The sequence below is a fragment of the Cannabis sativa genome, chromosome 3, assembly GCF_029168945.1.
Source record: "Cannabis sativa cultivar Pink pepper isolate KNU-18-1 chromosome 3, ASM2916894v1, whole genome shotgun sequence".
Classification (NCBI taxonomy): Eukaryota; Viridiplantae; Streptophyta; class Magnoliopsida; order Rosales; family Cannabaceae; genus Cannabis; species Cannabis sativa.
Window position 1 is genome coordinate 5,097,086 of NC_083603.1, and position 20,456 is coordinate 5,117,541.

The 20,456-nt window shown below is 30.6% G+C and overlaps 2 protein-coding genes across 6 annotated transcripts; one reads left to right on the plus strand and one right to left on the minus strand.

The window, feature by feature from the left end:
* Positions 1–1,584: 1,584 nt before the first annotated feature.
* Positions 1,585–12,931, minus strand: LOC115710120 (uncharacterized). Of its 5 annotated transcripts, XR_009686718.1 has the most exons (5): positions 12,796–12,931; positions 10,334–10,467; positions 7,732–8,137; positions 4,397–4,570; positions 2,288–3,354 (listed from the first exon to the last, which is right to left on the minus strand). XR_009686718.1 is itself a non-coding variant. In XM_061111520.1 (4 exons), exons 2-3 carry the CDS (start codon positions 10,362–10,364, stop codon positions 7,749–7,751), a joined length of 420 nt encoding a protein of 139 aa, XP_060967503.1. In that variant the 5' UTR covers positions 10,365–10,467; positions 12,796–12,931; the 3' UTR covers positions 1,585–4,570; positions 7,732–7,748. The 5 variants fall into 5 exon arrangements, 4 of the variants coding, with proteins under 4 accessions (XP_060967503.1, XP_030494318.2, XP_030494319.2 ...); XM_061111520.1 differs by having other exon boundaries at positions 1,585–4,570; XM_030638458.2 differs by lacking the exons at positions 2,288–3,354; positions 4,397–4,570 and having other exon boundaries at positions 7,541–8,137.
* On the plus strand, positions 4,913–7,530 carry LOC115710080 (cytokinin dehydrogenase 1). The gene is made up of 5 exons (XM_030638402.2): positions 4,913–5,845; positions 5,969–6,096; positions 6,189–6,449; positions 6,552–6,814; positions 6,899–7,530. The coding sequence occupies exons 1-5, from the start codon at positions 5,182–5,184 to the stop codon at positions 7,224–7,226; spliced, it is 1,644 nt and encodes a 547-aa protein (XP_030494262.2). The 5' UTR covers positions 4,913–5,181; the 3' UTR covers positions 7,227–7,530.
* Positions 12,932–20,456: the final 7,525 nt, after the last annotated feature.

Below are 20,456 nucleotides of genomic sequence, written 5' to 3' on the forward strand. Positions count from 1 at the left end.
AATATACAAGAATCATAGCAATTTATACACAAATTTGTGGTTCAACATTCATAAAACATATATTTTTTTTTTTTCTAAACACAAATTTAAATATAATAAAAACTAGTTATATATAAAATCTTCTTCATAATAATTGATCGAAGAAACATTTATTTTTAACTAAGAGAGCAAAATGGATTCATTACTATAATATTGTATATTAGATCATATGTATCCTATGCAAAATTTAAAATTTATGCTATATTTGATAAAAATATATATATGCTATATTCAACTCACTTTAATAAATTATAATAGTAAATAAAAAAATAAAATTTATTGTGAATTTGACCCATTATTAGAATAATTTATATTCTTATATAATGTGTTGTTGTATTAAAATATATCATATTTTACATAATACTACTAAAATATATACTAATTAATATTATATTCTCTATGTAATTCGGCTTACCAAACAATCAATGCATGTTAATTAATTAATAGATTCATAAATACTTTCTATATTGCACACTTTTTTTTTGTAGTGTTAAATGGATTGACACGTACATTTTCATAATAATTTATAACATAAAATATCTATTTGTCATACACAGTACTCAACCCTATAGGCCATATTTGTTGCAGTACTGGATTAGTGCTTGGAATTGGATTAAATAGGGAATTGGATAATTTCATCCACTCCACACAATTTGTCCCTTTGGCTTGGACTATTATATTATCCCATCAAAAAAGATGATTAAAATAAACCTCCTATTTTTCTTTTACATTATTTTATAAATAATGTATTACAAAAAATATCATGAGTACTTAGAAATGATATCTATTTTTTTACTAATTTTTACTTCTAATTCTTTTTTTACTACTATTTTTTTATAATATTATTTTACTTTTTTTCAAAAAACTATGATTATTTTAAAAAATAACTTTCTATTAAATTTAATCCAATCCAATTTTAATTAATGAAAGAACATTACATAATAAAAAAACACTTATGTTTAATTTTTTATTTTTTTTTACATTTTCACAGTATTTAATAAAAACACAAAAAACCCACATAAAAATAATTAAAAAAATATCATAAAAATAATATATAAATAACAAAAAATCAATAACAAAATAATAAAAATACAACATAAAATCAAATAATCGTATTTTATGTAAATAAAATCACAAAACTCATAAAAATGTTCAATATTCCGTACAATCATATTTTATATATATATTTTTTTTTTAAATAATCCCAATTAACAATCCTATTCAACCCAATCTAATCTAGCATACCAAATAAACCCTATAGTAATAAATTAATATAATTTAGTAATTATTAAAACCTTATGAATATATATCTAAATAAATTGCTAATTTTATATGTAAAATTATATAATGGTAATATGCACCACCACGTATGCACTCAAAATTACACCACTTAAAACAATGGTTTTTTTTTACTAACTGTCATTATTGGATGGTGCACCATAACTGAATTATATAATAGAATAGAACCGTTGAGGTGGTATATTATTATATTATGTTAACATATTCTCCACATGGCAGACCAGAATTTAAAGTGAGAGAGGCGTAATTTTTTTTTTTTTTAAAGTGGAGGCAAAAGTAAACTTAAAAAAAAATGCTCTTCATAAGAATTGAACTATTACACTAAAACTAATTTGATGTTTATAAATATCATTTTTTATTATAAATATATGTGGTAACTAACTAAAATTCATGTCCCCCTCGCCTATGTGTGGGTCCACCCCTAATTAATAATGCCTTTGCTTGGTCATTTGAATAGTTTTGCACTAAAAAAATTCTTTGATATAACTTATTATGACCACTAGATGATTCATCAAGTTTAACGAATACCACATAATAAATGTAAGAAACCAAATTATGATCTAAAATAAAAACAAAACAAAGCAAATAAAAGAGTGTGTGTGTACTAGTTTGTATTGATGGTGAGGTCAATGGTCCCCCAACCACAACTAGTTGTTAAAACCCAACGGTGACACGTAAAAGGGGGTGTTAGAATCTTCTTGGGGGCCTTAAATAAAATCAAAATCACCTTCTAAACCCCAAATAATTGGGACTTCCTCACAAATCAATTTCTATTCTATCATACACTTATATACAGTGAATATATATATATATATTTATTGTAGATATTTAAGATATTATATAAATAATTTACACAACTTCAAAACCCATTGCATGTTTTAAACACGTCAAATAAATAAAAACAAGAGCACATAATTTTCAAATTATCTACTATAAATTATTTAAAATTTATAAAAAAAATTATTTTATAAATATATATAATTATAATAATTCATACATATAAAATATATATACACATTTGTGCACCTATAATATAATATACTTTACTAACTCACACACTCAAATTACACACTACAAAGTACAAACAATAAATAATTTTCAAAAAAATTAAAATAATTTAAACCGAAAATATAATTGAAACAATTACTTTACGTGCATTAAAAAACAGTTAGGAGTGCAGTAAAATATCGCACTATAAACTATTCAAAAATTTTAAAAAATTTAACACAATTATGAAAAAAGAAATAGATTAAAAAAATCTCGCTGAAACAAATATAGGGCGTACCAAAAAGGCCCTATACTGTATATTTACCCTATACTTTGTGAAGCAAAAGATTAAAATATGTAAGTAAACAAAATAATTGGCTAAAGCAGGGGACCAATGACAATCCAAAGTTTTAAGATGGGGTGAGATGGGTCCCTAGGTGACAAAGCTATTGTCCCAACAAGATGACCTAAAGAATCAGTGCTTATCATGCAAGAAGAAAAAAAAAACAAGTGTGTTTTTCTGATATATATGAATCAGCAGTGGAAAGTAGAGGGAGGGGCTGATCTGATCTTTAAGCCAATAGTTGATAGGTTATATTGTCACTTGGTATTTTTTTTTTTTTTCTACTTTGTCAAACTATAATCCTTGTGTCCACTACTAATACTTCTAATATCTTTTTCTCTTTTAATATCCCTCTCATTTCTCTTCCTTCACAATAAGCTCTCTCTCCAAACTCCTCCTACGGCCCCTACATGAGCAAATTGTACCAAAAGAAAAGATGATACCATACCCCCCCCACCCCATTTGTGTCAATTAGAGTTTATGCGCTTAGGCATGCCTTTTAGATATAAACTGACATGAAACCAACAAGAATTGCATATATCTATATCTATCTATCCATCCATCACACAATATAGTATACAGAGATTTTATGTGGTATAGGGGTTTACCTCTTCTTGTTTTCGGTTCCGGAATAATTTTGAATTCAATTTATGCTAAGATAATTTATTGTAATTGTTTGATACATCCTGCAAAATTTCAAAAAAAATCGAATTAAATAAAATAAATAAAGAAATAACAATTCGGGAACTAAAAACACACAAGAGGGTGTACCGATACACAAGGTGTGCATTAACCTCTGTGTATTCGGTTCACAATATTAAAACAAATAATTATAAAAAAAAAAATCAAAATAACTATTCAGGAACTAAAAACACACAAGAGGGTGTATCTATACACAAGGTATGCATTGCAAAGATCTCTAGTATATACCTTTTTTTATTTGGAAAAAAAAAATCAAAATCAAAATAAACAGAGAAATTGGAATTTTCAGCTTAAGTTAATGGAAAATAGTGGGGTATCTGTATAAGATGATATGAAACTCTAGTAGTAGGACTCTTGACTATTCAAATGTACCTTAAAGGAATTTTCATTAGAAAACAACCACCCTTCTTTCAAGTGCAAAAATATATATACATATATAAGAATCTATATGACTAATCAATCTCACATGTTACTATCAGACCCCTAAAGAGTATTTTTTTTTTCTTTTTCTCGTGATATATAATGCATATGAGGTTGCTGGTAGTTATACCAAAAACCAAGATCATGACAGGCATATTTTTTCCCACAAGGGGGTCACGTGCAAGAGGCTCCACATGACTCCTTTCCTAGCCATGCTCTAGTAGCCTTTAACTTACTACTATTACATCAAATCTTGTCAACTTAACAATGACTATGACTACACAATATATATAATAAGGCCCTAATATTAAACATGCTCTAAAAATCAGCTCTTTCAAAATCAGTATAACATATTCTCTTTTTTGCTATTATTTCTTTCAACAACCATAGGACCACTAACCATTTCTGAAACTAAACAAATAATACATAAAAGTCCAGAAAAAATCACCAGAAATGCTTAAAACTTCACCGTCGAGGGGTCGGCCGGAAGTTCTTATACCAAGTATTCCATAGTCAAAATCATAGTGATTCTTTAAATATTAATGATAAGCAAAAAAAAAAACAGAATAAGAATATAAAATTTAAGCTAAATTAAGAAACACATACCTTGCTGTTGATTAAAATGTTTGAGTGGGGACCTCATTTTCTGACTCAAATTCACTAAACTGAAATAGCATGCATTGTAGTAAGTAGGGGCCAATCAAGCCCATTTGCTTAGCAACTGGAAAGTTTGTGCTCTGTTTTGAAAACCTGACAACAGTCACGTAGAAGAGGCATGCACTGTGTTCCATGAAAAGATTGTCAAAAACTCAGATGGTCTCTTGGCAGTGAATCAAAGTAAGACTGTTTTTGGGTCTTGAAATAGTTATTAGAATCGGCTATACAGTGAAGAAAAAGACATTTGAGTGTGTGTGAGGAGGGGTTAGTCCTTTTTAACTCAAAGAGTGATTTTTTATCCTGAAAAAACTGTAGAACCCAAAAGGGAAATCTAAAAGGTATTTTATTCTTTTCTTTTTCCTCTTAAAATAAAAAGAAATAAAAAAAATAAAAAGAAAGAGAAGAAAAAACTCAAGGAAGTATATACTTAGATAGTCTTTTCAATGGAAATAGTACTTTTTCTGATCAATATATTATATGTGAGCACTATTAGTCAGAAAAATATAAGACAACGTATTAATATATTCAGCTATCTACAGAAATTTAACTATTACGCCTCCCTCTTTAAATTCTCTTCTCTAGCCCCCAAACTCTTCTACACCACACTTGCTTTTTCTCACAAACCACAGCAAAGTAAAGCTCTCTCTCTCTCTCTCTCTCTCTCTCTGGTTCTTCATCTCTCTCTCTATCTATCTATCTAGCCATATTTATATTCTTATACATATTATCAGTAAATGGTGCCACTCGTTTACAGATTCCTGAAACAGAGAGACATAATCCACCTCAAACTTCTCATGATTATACTCATGAGCTGCATACCTGATAGAATCGAGCTATGCTCAAACCATTTCAAAGCAGCTCCAAAAGTAACATCTCATTACAGCTCCTCTAACGTACCTTTCTCTTTGGAAACACTGAGTCTAGATGGACACTTCAGCTTCGAGAACAATCAGTATGCAGCAAATGACTTTGGCAATATGCACCATTTCCTACCGTCGGCAGTCCTGCATCCAAAATCGGTATATGATATTTCCACCACAGTAAAGCATATATTTCATATGGGTTCTGGTTCAGAATTCACTGTTGCTGCTAGAGGCCATGGCCACTCCCTCCAAGGTCAAGCACAAGCTCACCGAGGTGTGGTTATCAACATGGAGTCACTTAAGGAACAGGAAATAAAGGTCTTCACTGGAGAGCGGCCTTATGCAGAAGTTTCAGGTGGCCACTTGTGGATAAATATTCTGCATGAGACGCTTCGGTATGGGCTGACGCCAAAATCTTGGACTGACTACCTATATCTCACTGTCGGCGGGACTTTATCATATGCTGGCATCAGTGGACAGGCATTCAAGCATGGACCTCAGATCAACAACGTCTACCAGCTTGAGGTTGTAACAGGTACTATACTATGTTCTATGAAACTTACTACTTTTTTTTTCCCTCAACCACAATCCCAGAATACAAGCATATGTCCAAACTAGTTGACAGAGAAGTAACAGAGTCTAGAGCTTTCTATTTCAGGTAAAGGAGAGGTGGTTACCTGTTCAGAAGAACAAAATGCTGACCTCTTTTACGCTGTCCTGGGAGGGCTTGGACAGTTTGGCATCATTACTCGAGCAAGAATTTCCCTTGAAGTTGCACCCAAGATGGTAATAATCACAGCCCACATTACACCCCCCGAAGAAAAAAAGTATGCAGGCTGACTATAGCAGATCTAACCAAATTGTCCTAATTATGACAGGTGAAATGGATTAGAGTTCTGTACTCAGACTTCTCAACATTTTCTCAGGACCAAGAACACCTTATAGCATCCCGAAACTCATTCGACTATATTGAGGGTTTCGTGATCATAAACAGAACAGGTCTTCTAAATAACTGGAGATCCTCCTTCAATCCTAAGGACCCAAGTCGAGCAACCCAATTCAGCTCAGATGGAAGAACTCTCTATTGCTTAGAAATGGCCTTATATTTTAACCCAAATGATGAGAAAAATATGACCCAGGTTAGCATTTCAAACAAATATTCCAAACATATAACTTTGTCCTAATTAAAATGTTATTCATAATAAAATCCTCATTGAAAAACTTTTTGAATATGAATGCAGAAGACAGAACGCCTCTTGTCAGAGTTGAATTTTATTCCATCCACTCTCTTCCTATCTGAGGTTTCTTATCTTGACTTCCTAAACAGAGTCCACATTTCAGAGATAAAACTTAGAGAAAAAGGACTGTGGGAGGTTCCTCATCCATGGCTGAATCTTCTGATCCCAAAAAGCAAGATAAACAGTTTCGCTAAAGAGGTCTTTGGCAACATGCTTAACCACTCAACCAATGGTCCCATCCTCATATACCCAGTGAACAAATCCAAGTATGTACTCACTCAATAAACTACTAAGTTTTCAACATCTTTGAAACCTAACAGGTTTCTAATTCATACTATTACATGATACAGGTGGAACAATAGAACGTCCTTAGTTACACCTGATGAAGATATAATGTACCTGGTAGCATTCCTATCCTCAGCAATTCCATCTTCCACAGGAAAAGATGGCTTAAACCACATATTGACTCAAAACAAGAGAATTCTACAATACTGTGCCACAGCTCATCTTGGGACTAAGCAGTATCTACCTCATTACAGCACCCAAGAAGAATGGCGAGCTCACTTTGGTTCTAAATGGCGAGTTTTTTTAAACAGGAAATCAGCCTACGACCCTTTGGCCATCCTAGCGCCTGGTCAAAAAATATTTCAAAAGGCAATACCTCTTAGAGACACCTAGCAAACCAGGAAGAAAATAATTACCCTGCAGACCTCTATGACATTCCCAAGACCTATAAATTAGTGCCAGTCAAGTCTGAATGTTCATGGTCTCAACCAAAAACAGCAAAGTGAAACAAGAAGCCTGTGGGTTATCTGACAATTTTGTTGGGAACTTAGAAACAAATATATAATCAAACATCACAATGTAAAACGACTAAAGCATTTACCTGGCTAAGGTTGTTAGTAATGTATTTATAAATAAATATGTCTATCACTAATCAAATTAGTTCCATGTGATGGAAAAGCCAAATTTCAAAAGAAAATACCAATGAGTGCAACAACAACGTGAACTATTTAATGATATAGTCCATTTCATATAGCAATATAATATGAGTATACTGTTAAAGTAAAACCCACAACAACAAAGAAATAACTTTAAGAGTTGAGTCACACTTCAAATTAAAAACACTAAAAACCAACAGCCAATAAGTAGCAGAAAAGTTGAGTTAACACTAAATACATACATGGCAGTAACTGGCAACTACTTTTGTGTAGTAGTTTCTTTCCAGCCAAGACCTGGTCTGCATACTTCACCCTGAGGTTCTTCATATTCACGGGCATCACGTATCATGGCTTCAAAGTCAGTAGAATCACTTGCAACTGGAAGAAAACTGCTAAGATCATCTCTAGCACCAAAACCTCCTGCTCGTATAACATCATCTTCTAATATGGAGGCATCCATTACTTCCCCGGGAGCATCGATCTCTAAAGGGGATGCATCTTGATTAACATTTTGACCATCTTTCCCTTTGACAATGTTAACTTGAACATTAGTTTCAGAATTTGGAACTGGTTTTAAAAACTCTTTCTTCTTGATCTCAATATGAGTGGATTCAGCTTCTTCACCTTTTGGCTTATCTTCATTCTCATCTAGTTAAACAAAAGTTCAAACAATTACATATTTCAGTAAGAAATATGATATATGTGAAACCCAGGAAAAAAAAGAAGAGAAACAACCATCTATAAACAGCATAACCGAATATGAAATTACAATCCAAATTGATTTTAAGTTTTTAAGCATAGAACCGTGCACGCTTCGTTCTCAAACTTTGGACCATTTGTTTCTGCACACAGATTGCTGTTTAAAGCAGATTTTGCATAAGTTCTACCTGAAAGATGTGAGAGGATATCGATTGAGAAGCCTTTTGGCTCTAGTAGAGGTAAGATAGAAGTTGTTAATTAGTTATAGAGATAGAAGATGAAATCTTCAAGAGAAGGAACTGTATTTGTTATCTTTGTGGTTAAAAAATGTAGTTTCTAGCTGCTCTCTAAGCATTGGCAAAAACACTTAACTAACGGGTTTAGTTTTTGCTTTTCAGTTATTTTGTTGGTTGTGTTTACTCTGCCATGTCAATATCTTACCCTCGATCATGTGTGTGCATGTTTCTTCCCCGTTGACAGAGGTAGTTTTACACCACAACACCCATTTCACCCCTTCCCCCCGCCCCCACCCACAAATAATTTATTTCAAAAAACTAAACTAATTTTTGCAAAAATTCTTGTACTTCAAAAAGAAAAAAAAAAATTGGCCCCCCTATAAGACCAATTCTCCCTCCATCCCTTTGTGAAAAATAAATAATAATGACTCATTCATGTTTATACTTACCTTTTTCACCTAAACTATGGAACCTGGGGTGGACCATGACCAAGTAAGCTGTCCAACTATAGTAAGACACAAATCATCCAAATCTCTTTCAAACTGACTTCAATATTTTTGTGAAAGCATGCATGTTAACTTTTCTCCAAATATAGATTAGAGTTCAAATACAAAAACATATACACTGAATATAGTATACATCCCCGTCTTCACATAAAATTTATACCTTATAATCTTTTCCTACAGACTATTTCACCACAGAATTTCTTCTGTTCAGTCCTTAGACTTTCAACCTATTCACTAACTAATGGACTGTGAAAGATAAATTTAATGATTCATAAATGTAAGTTGACTTTTCCTGCCAAAATTAGAACCATTAAACGTTTTATTGTGTTAAATAAACTATAAAACTCATAACTAAACTTTCATTTATTTTGTTGAAAAAAGTGAAGATACTGACCCTTGTCAAACTTTTCAAACTTATGAATCTCTTAAGAACTTCTCTTGCGATTTCAATTTTTAACTTATTTCAAAGAAAATTTACTCTTACCTTGCTTTATAGAGATCATCCCTTCACGTATAGAGAGTGCGTTGACTAAATAGGAGGAGGGGGGACAAATAGGAGAGAGAAGATAAAACCATCCAAAAGCAAGACAAAGACAAATTAATTTCTTTTAAAGAGTCATTAGGAGACAACATAAAATTAAAATATTGATCTCCGTCTTCTTATCAGTAAGCAAACAAAAATTCTACCACAATTATCAGGGACAAATCTTTGTTTGTATCAATGACAATGAGAGCACTTATTGAGTACATGTCACTCTTTAAGTGACAATTAAGCATCGTGTTAGGAAATAATTACCATAATATCATCCTCTTACATACATTGAACCCGCCTATAAATCATTTGCTAAAGCTTGGACCAAATTCCTTTTGACTAAAACATCCATGAAGCAAGCTCAATTCAGGAAACAGGTGCCCCATGGCAGGATACATAATCAGACAAAGAACAAAGTGATGTGAAACTGTACTGTTTTATGGTTATTTCGATGGAACATAAAGTCATATCTTAGGCCAAGAAACAGGAAGAGTTATCCAAATGAGAAAGTGAAGAACTTTAACTAATTGTGAATTTCCACTTTCTTTTGTTTTTTCTTTCTGTGAGGATATTTCATCTTCTATTATTCTTTTAAATTATTCCATTACAGAATCTTACCCATTTATATCATTGTAAGAGTCATCAGATAAAAAGTGAATTTTACAAAGGGTACCCATTTATATCGTTGAAGGAGTCATCAGATAAAAAGTGAATTTTATAAAGGGTTGATATGTATTGAAAATAAAGCTTTTGGGAAAATGAAACCTATAATAACACTAGAAACAAAAGACATCAACAACAGATTGTGGAAACAAAACATACAAAGCAAAAGGCATAAAACTATAATCCAAAGAAGAAACAAGAACCATACCATGCGAAACACTATCCAGACAGCTGTCCATGGGGGAAGCAAATCAGTGAAACAGAACAGTTAGCTGCTTCCTGCACTGTATTTCTTGTCTTTTAGGCTACAGGATGTTACAATCTTTTGAAAGGAATTTGGACCTAAGAAAACCAAAATTAATATTCATCTAGGTAGAAAAAACGAAAGAGCTCAGCAATATTCCTCTGGTATCTAATACAAAAATTGCATATAGAAGCATACAGTTTTGTACATCAATAGTAAATGCTATGAGCAAAAACAAAATTGAGAATAATCTTAAATGCTACCGGTATATAATAAAACTAGTAAGTATTTTTCATGTTTCTACTCTCATTCTTTGACAAATGAAAACAATCAAATTTTCAACTTCTGATTTAAGGCTATGTTCCTGCCAAATGTTAAACCACACAATTTGTATCCATTCGACTCTAATTGTGTCTTCAAAACCCTGGACACATGATATAGTAATGCAACCACCAATTACACCATTGCTTTAACAAATCTATTTCAATGAAAAAGCAACAGATATCACAGGGGCTGCTGAAAAAACAAAAGAAGAAACTGAAGTTCTCTTCTTTTAATAATCAAACAATAATAGCTGAAGGAAATAAAATGTAAGAAAGGGAAACAGAGACCTCCCTACAAATTTTGTTATGAGCTTTAGGCTGCACGTATTGTCTCAAAAATTACAAAACTTTTCCGATTTAGATATCTCTAGTTAATTATCAGCCTAAACTTATTAAAAAACCAAGTACTATAGACACTGAAGGAAGAAGAATTTGCTTCAAAAGAGCGAAAATGGACCTATGCTAGACTATGGTAGTGGACAGTATTATCACTGTTTATTCCATTGTAAATAATATGCTTCTTATCATTGGCACAATTAGTATAAAAGACTCATCAAATTCTTGATCTTGGGTACAAACATCATGGAATTTTTTCAATGAAACCCCATTCAATAGCTTAAATCACAACATACTGCACCTGACTAATCTACTCAGTGAAAATTCATGACAACTGTGCTTGAGGGTCACCAACAAGAATTAGGAAATACACTTGTGGCAAATTTCAATAGAAGACGTACCAGAATTCAACAAAAATTCCATTCATGTAAATTGTCATGAAAGCAACTTCACTTATTCCAATATTAGAAAAGTATTCAAATGAGCATGCAAGAAATATCAGAAATGAGGTAACATCTAAAACAAATCATATATAGAACCTCATAATTCATAATCACTATAGGATAGAGAAACCAAACATGAGTGGCATGAACACAAATTTGTCCAAACTATGAATCTGTGGTCTATCAATAACATTCCAGTAATTTGGTTACACAAAATAACAATCAACAACATTCCAGTAATTAATGAAAAATTTCTTATAAGAAAATTCCTCTTCTGTTCTGTTAATTTATGGGTAGTAAAAATTTCAGGATTTCTCGATTTTATATAAATATATATTTATATGCTACAAATAGATATGTGAGTATAAGTCAGAACACGCCCTTTCTTTCATAACACTTAGGTCATCTTTTCATCACCAACAAGGCACTGCGACAGTGTCACAGTAAGCCAATATTAAATAAAGAATATAAAGAATTAAAATGAGAATGTTCCGCATAGCTCTCAAAGCTCTTTTAGTGCCTAAAAGTCACTTTTGGTGTGTGAATATTTTTAATGTGTTTTCTCTCTTTGGATGGATTTCATACTATTCAAAAAAAAAAACAATAGAAGTTATTTCAAGTCCTATAAAACTTTAATGATTAAACATATCAAACTAATCATCTTACTAACTAAAGAAACATATATCATAAATTTATATAAATCTTCATGCATCGTCTACATCCAATATAAATTTTTGCTGTTTGATATATTCTATTATAATATACAAATTGTACATTTAATTTCTTTCTTCTATTTATTTATAATAGATTGTGTGGATTAAATTTGAATATTATTGTAACAAGGATTTTAAAAATTGTACAACCAATTAAACACATCAAAAAGCCCTGTCTAAATAGTAACTAAGAATCCATTTCAAAAAGTATCATATTCACAAGCCGGCCCAATGCAAAGCAAGTTAAAATTTAGAACATATTGTACAAATAAAAGCCTATCAAAATCAATTATCGAAAAGAAAAATCAGCACAAACAAGCTACTAAATCACAAATAAAACTGGTAACCAAAACTAGTTTAGACATGAAGAAATGCATTCATTCAACTCAAATCAAATCCCCAAAATACATCCACTCTATCAACATCTACACACGTATACATATATATATACACATTGATCAATGCTAACATTCTGAATCGCATCGTCACTAAAAACATTTCCTCAAACCATTCATTCTCAAAGCTTAATCCAAAAAAAATAAAAAAAACTAGAAACAAAAGCAACAGAAAATAGATAGAGAGAGAGAGAGAGTTAAGGTAGGGTTTAGTACCAGGCAGTGACGACCATGTATGGCTCTGTAATTTTTGGAGCTCTGTTTCTGTGCCACCTTGCGTTTTGGAGAAAAAAATGGAAAAATGGAAGTGAAAAAGGCTTTTGTACTCTTTTTTGATTCTTTTGCCTTTTTAGGTCGAATTGGCGGGATTTTATGAGCTATTTTAGGTTCAATACGTGGACGGTTGGGAGGGGAACACGTGTCCATGATGGTGACTCATTGGTTTTGCTACAGTGCTACGCTGGTGCATATTCATTGGTGGACAAGACTCGAATCAACCAACATCCACCAATACTTTCACGACAAAATTTAATTAGTAATTTTTCTCCTGAATTTTGACATATACTAAATCGTGCCTCTGAATTTTTTTGGCCATTAAAAATTGCTCCCGAATTATTGAGATTGTTAAATTTAAAGACTTTTGTCTAATTTTAGTAAAAAAATTCTAACAAGGATGAAAGTTCAAGGGGCATGATTTAGTACAAATCAAAGTTTAAGGGGCATGATTTGGTAGATATCAAAGTTTGAGGAGCATAGTTTAGTACATAAACAATCACTGAAACAGTAAAATTGAATGAAATTAGACAAAAGTCCTTAAATTTAACAATATCAATAGTTCAGGGAGAATTTTTAACGGCAAAAAAATTCAGGGGCATAATCTACTACATGTCAAAGTTCAGGGGAAAAATTATTAATTAGCCTTTAACATTTTATATAAAATAACTTGCGACGTAAATACTCATAGTTTATTAGATTTTTTAAGTTTATCCAGATTCGATCCAATTATATATTGGATGTTAGATTTTATTATCTGATTCGATCCAATTAATTTTAGTCATCCAATCGATCTAACATCTATTGGATATTGAATTGGATCGGTTCTATCCGTTTGATGTATTTCATATATATTTATTGGTTTAATTCAGATTTATATAATATTTTAAACCTAGTATTTTTTGGATCAGATCGGATCCATCCAATATTTTAAGTCCAGTATGTATTAGATTGGATTGTATCCATCCAATCTAAGAAAAAAAAGAGTAAAATTTTAATTTAAATTTTTATATATATATATATTACGTATAACAATATAAAATTTAATAACTCATCCAAACTAAATGAAAATACTTAGTTCAATTGGATGTTGGATGTATTAGATTTTTGGACACCTCATCCAACATCCGATCCGATCCAATTGGATATTTAAAAATAACATCCAATTTGATCTGATCACAATTGGATATCTAATGTTTAGTGGTCGTTGTAATTGGATTGGGTGATTTATGCACACTCTAGTCGTAAGTTTAACTTTTGGTTATAAATATATATTTTTGTGTTATACTATTAATGTTATACAATAGTATTGATGTTATCTTCTTAAAAAAAAATTATACAATTTATAATTAAAAAATAATATATTTACAATAATATTTTTGAATGGTATTATTATTAGGATTTTATACTCTAAATAAAATTTATTTAAATATAATCATATTTATTTATTAATAAAAATCATAAATTATTTTATGTTGCATGATTCACATTATTATTTTTATATTATATGTTTAATATATAAATTATATTGAATCTCGAACATATAATTTTCATGATTATTTTTATAATTAGTGTGTCTACACAGTGGAAAATAATTATGAGTATATACTTCAAACTATTTAGTCTCAAAATTTATCAGTGCAATGGATTTACACTCATGTGATAATTATTAAGAGTTAGTCCTACATTGCTAATGTGTAGAAATAAATTGTGATCATATATAAGATGAATGAGCTACTCCTCCCATTGCCAATTGGTTTTGAGATGGAACCTCATGATTCTCAACATGGTATCAGAGCCATTTGTGATCCGTTGTGAGCCCAAATTGCCACTGATTCAAAAGTCATTTGTGATCCGTTGTGAGCCAAAGTGTTGCCAATCCAAACAGATACTTCCAATGTCTCCTCGTTAGCCTCCATTTGGGACCTTTCAGACAATGTGCCAATTTCTAATGTTGGGTCTTTGACCTGTTTTAAAATTCACAAATTTCTCGACGTGTACACCCACAAATTTCCCTATATTTGGCCTTATGGGATTCTTTCAAATGTTATGTTCAGTCATGTGGTCTCTTAAGAGTTAGTCTCACATTGCTAATGTGTGAAAATAAATTGTGAGATATAAGAATGGGCTACTCATCCCATTATCAATTGGTTTTGAAATAGAACCTCATGATTCTCAACAATAATCAACAATGTAGTTTACTTACACTTGTAAAAGTGGAATATCTTTTCCATGGCATTAGATAAGTAAACTTGTATCAGATGTATCAGCTATACATCAGACTGAACCGATATTGACAAACGACAGTGGAAAAGATATCATAAACTTACTGTTATGTCTTTTCTAAGGGCTCGTTTGGTACAGCTTTTAAAAAAGTTAAAAGTTATTTTTTTGAAAAAGCTATGATAAAAATATGTTTGGTAAGCAGTCAAAAAATAGCTTTTTGAATAATTTTTAGAAAAACTATATCTAAAAGTTAAAGCTGCTCCAACCCAACTTTTTGGAAGAAAAAAAAAATTGATTAAAAGACTATAATATAATTTTTTTATACTAAAATAATATTTACTTATTTATTACATATTAAAAAATATAAATATTTAAAATAAATTAATTATAATAAGATAGATAATTATTTAATTTCTTATTTTTTTAAAAAAATATATATTTTATTTAATATTAATAAACAACATCAATTGAGTTTTTTTTTTTTTTTTTACATTTGATAAAACATAATATAAAAATACTATAAATTATTTTTATCAAATGCATATAAATTTATATTTGAACAAAAATTACAAATATATATAAAAAAAATAAAATATTATATAAAATACGTTTTTACATATTTGTGATAATAATAAACTATATTATAACATTATCATTATCAATATAATAGATCTTTATAACTCACATTATTTTAAAATTTATAATTTACCAAACACTCAGCTAAGGTTTTTTCTACAGTTTTGATGCAGCTGCTTTTTCTCACAGGGCAGCTACAGCTGCTTTTTCCCACATGGTTGTGCCAAACTGGCCCTAAGTCAATGTCACTTAGTTGATCTTAGGTCAATTGATCTCAATCCTAATATGGTTAAGTTCTAGCTTAATTGTATTATACGGGTTTTTTGACTTGTTCGTTACAGCTTATCAATAGGATTTGCTCAATACTTACACCTTAGAAGCTCGGTAGTTTAATTGAGTGGGAGTGTTAATCATAGATATGAAATCTATAGCTTCTAGAAGTGAAACGATGATTTCCTTAGAGCTTGGCTTAACGCGATAAATGATAGAGTGCTCATTTCAATAATTATATTAGTATACTGAAATATCATTTACAAGTAACTGAGTGTTTTGAGGATAAAATACATTGAAGAGTAAAACAATAAATTTGTCATTACTCAATATAAACTGTTTATAGAGGATCATTGGTTGTTTAGATTGTAACAATAGACAATTCATAGTGTATCTATATTTGGTATATAAAGCATTCTATGTAATTTAGGAGTGCAATTTTGAATCTATAGTGGAGTCAGGAGAAATTAGTAAGTTAGGAAATTTACTTAGTGAACTTCAAATCTACTTATTTGGAGCTTGGTTACATAGGTCAATGATCTCCACACTAACTCAGATAATATTATTTTTTAGTCTCGGTTAATTGATTTATTTAATCAATTAGGATTCTAAATAATGATTGTGTCTTGTTTATGAATTTTACTAAAGAATGGCATAATTGAGAAGAAAAGAGAATTCATGATTTGTTTATTAATTAAGAGACATTGGAGAATCTAATTAATAAATATATTTAAATTGTAATTTTATTTAATATCTAATTATAATTATTAAATAGATAAAGTTAGCATTGGTGGTGATAATAGACGGCTATTATTGTGTTAGGACACAGTGATAGTGGCGCCACCTATGTCTTAATCAAGACATTAGTAGTATCTTTTGTCTAGACAACTTTTGTCTTCTCTCCAATTTATTAAATTTATAAATTTAAAAATAAATTATTTATTACAAAAATAAATTATTACTATTTTGACAAATCAAAATAGATTTTTTCAAACTTCTATATACAACTTGTATCTTTACCCTTGACAGTGTTTCAAGTAGGGGTGTACGTCGGTCGGTTTGGTCGAGTTATAACATATTTTTATTAACCCAATATAAATATCGGGTTGTAAATATTTAAACGTAACCCGCCCAATGAAAATTTAGAAAAAATTCAACCCGCCCAATGATTTTGTCGGTTTGGTCGGATTAACAAGGCAAACCGTTTTTTTTTTATATATATAATTGTTATTGTTAGTTTCTAGAATTCAAGTAATTAAATTTAAAAAAATAAAAATATATTATTTATATTTCAAGCTAAAAAATGCTATAGTTTAAATTAATTTTAAGAACTTTAATATAAAAAAATATATAATTGAGTAAACATAAAATAATAATAAAAAAGTGATAATATGGTATAGATTTTAAACTTTAACTTTAATATCCAAATACACTAAAACTTATTAACTATAAAATCTAAGTTTTAAGTTAAAAATTAAAATGTCCAAACTTTAAATACAAAATAGTTTAACTAATAAATGTAATTTATATAATATAAGATATAAATTTTTATTAAAAAATATATAATTTGGTTTAATTCAGTTTATTCGGGTTAATTGGGCGGTTTAGAATAATTTGTAAACCACCCAGTATATTCATTGGGCGGTTTGGATTTTCATCAACTAAATAATCTTGTTTATTAATTACATGATTACTCTACTGTAGATATGGAATTAAACTCTTAGTAATTATAAAATTATATTTATTGAGTTTTATTGCAGTGTACATTGATATAGTCAATTCTAATTATTAGCCATCCTTATGTCGATTCGTAATTGGTTTGGTCAAATTACCTTTTATCTTTCGAATTACTTCTTTATCTTTTAGTACCGTTAATTCACTAGTGAACGTATAATTTAGATATAAAATTTGTGCACAACTTTTCAGTTCTAGAAGTGAACCAACATTCGATCCATTAGGAAAGTCAGGATTCCATAATTATAGATCATGTTCCAGACATCCATATTATTAGATCCTTAAAATAGAAGTTGTAAGAATCAACTTCTCGTAATCAAGAAACTAATAACATGAACTCAGTTCATGATTACTCAGGATTTATGTCGATCTACTATTGATCATCTTTATGACATGAATTAGGTCTTTATAGTAAACGACATGTTACACCTTTTGACATGGGCCATTAAATCTTTTATCACAATTAGCCAAAAATACCCTTGCTTGAGTATTTTCTTAGACAAGTTCTGTCCCTTAGCGTGATTTCTATAAAAACCTTCGTGGACCTCAACACGAATTTGTGCTACTTCGTCCTAGGTGACACATCTTAGGAGGGGAAGTAAAATTCACATTTGTACATTATAAAGTACCATGCAACTTTCCTCATTATTTTTCGAGCTTTATTTTTGTCACTTGGGAGTGTTCTAGATTCGAGGTAAGTTGCGATTGGGGTCATCTTGGTAGGAGTGTCATCCAAAATGTTAATCTCCTTTGAGCAGGTGATACTTGGCTCTTCAAGGTATTGGACAAGAACTAAGTTTTCCTTGTTAACCACCGTGCTGCTTGCTAACCAAGCTAAAACGTATGTAGTTGCATTTTCTTCCCTTGGGATTTGTCTTATCGTGTACCCTTTAAATTGTGCCAAGAGATCTTTGATTTTGATGAGATAGGCTGCCATTTTTTTTCTCATGCCATATACTTGCCTAGAACATGATTGGCGATCAACTGTGAATTACTACATATATCTAAGTATTCAACGTGTATTTTTCGAGCAAGTTTGAGTCCAACAATGAGTGATTCATACTCTGCTTCATTATTCGAGGCTGAAAACCCAAAATTTACAACTCTGTGTAGTTTTTATCCCCGAGTAATTAGGGTGATTCTTGCACCAGAAAGCCACTGGTACATGACTCATCCACATGGTCAAATAGTTGATAGCCCTCCTTGTTCTTTATCTGCGAGGCCTTCCTCACGGACACCTCCCCGAGAGGTTTAGTATGTGTTGGAGGTATATCATTCTGCCCCGCTCTTATTGCAGCAGCCTCGCATTCTAACTTCGCATTTCTTTGGTTTGACTCAATAAGCCTTTACTGAAGTTGACGGTTTTCCACTTTTACAATTGGAATGTAATTGTTGGGATCATACACTCCTTGGTTCTTTCTTTATGGAATACCCTCTTCATTGTCATTTTTCTCAAAACCTCATACACTAAAACCTCTTCCTGTGTTTTGATCCTCATTGAGATGAGTTTCCTGTGGCTCCTTTCTAGGGTGATGCCCCGTGTCCGTTTGTTCGGTATGAACATCAGGGGTAGTATTTTTCATGGAAAAAAAACTTTTTAATATATAAAATATGTGATTAGAGGAGATGTGTTTTCTTAGAGTCTAATTATCAAAAACTGTCATTGAAAATACCAATCTGTTAACTCCAAATTTCGTTAACATTAAATGAGGCTTAGATAATTAATACTTTGAATATCAAATTAATATAAATAATGTATTCAATAATGAACAATAAATGAAAGATAGAACTTTTTTAATGTAGTTTTATAGTTAATTCTACATACTTCATGAGTCTATTTTATTTATAAAAATATTGAGGAAAATTTAGAATCAAGATACAAGATTGGCAATGTTTTTTCAGTAAGGAATTTTTGTCGTCCCTTTTTACATTGATTTCCTCTATTTATAGGTTAAAAGTAGCAGTTATTAAATCTTATATTTACGATGAATGAAACATGGACAATCCTCACATTTCATTTATCTTATTTTGCAGGCGGGAAATATATATGCATAAGTGCTATGTATTCGAGATAATTATGGCAGATATATTTGATCTTATCTAGAACTCGTTATGAGTGACCCCTTATTCAAGCAGTGGCTAAATAGTTCTTGAGTTGAACTGTTCTATTTATAACTTTATTTGGGAGATAATTCATCTCGAGAAATGAACTATCATTTTTCCTTACAATGAGGGTTTGGATAATTTTTGTACAATCTTACTCAAATTGTATCTCTTGTTCTTTATGGATGCTGAAGCCATTCAATCTCGCATCTAGCTTGGCCTTCATCTCCTCGTCAATAATATATCTATTCATTATGCGAGCTGGATCATATTGCCAAATTTTAAAACACATGTCGAATGTTGGCCTTCCATATTTACTATTCGAAATATGAGAATAAAATATTGTAGTTTTAAGTAATGTGGAGGTTTTTAACACGAGTGCCACCATTGAAGATGCTTTTAGAGCACACTCCCAACAATTTATCTACTCCATCTTTTAAAATACATCACAAAAATTTTACTTTCTCTATAAATGTAGAGTATGGATAGTAAATTTTTAAAAAATAAAATAAAATGAAAGAGCATTTTAAAGCATCTGCCGTAGCGCAATTTTACTATAGTTCTTTAAATTTTTTTAAGAAGTTTTTTTTTTTTTTTTAATTTTTACACTTCAAAGTAGTTTTTTTTTTTTACATTTTTACAGAAATCCACATAAAAATTTACATAGAAACTAACAGAGGAACTTAAATCGTAAC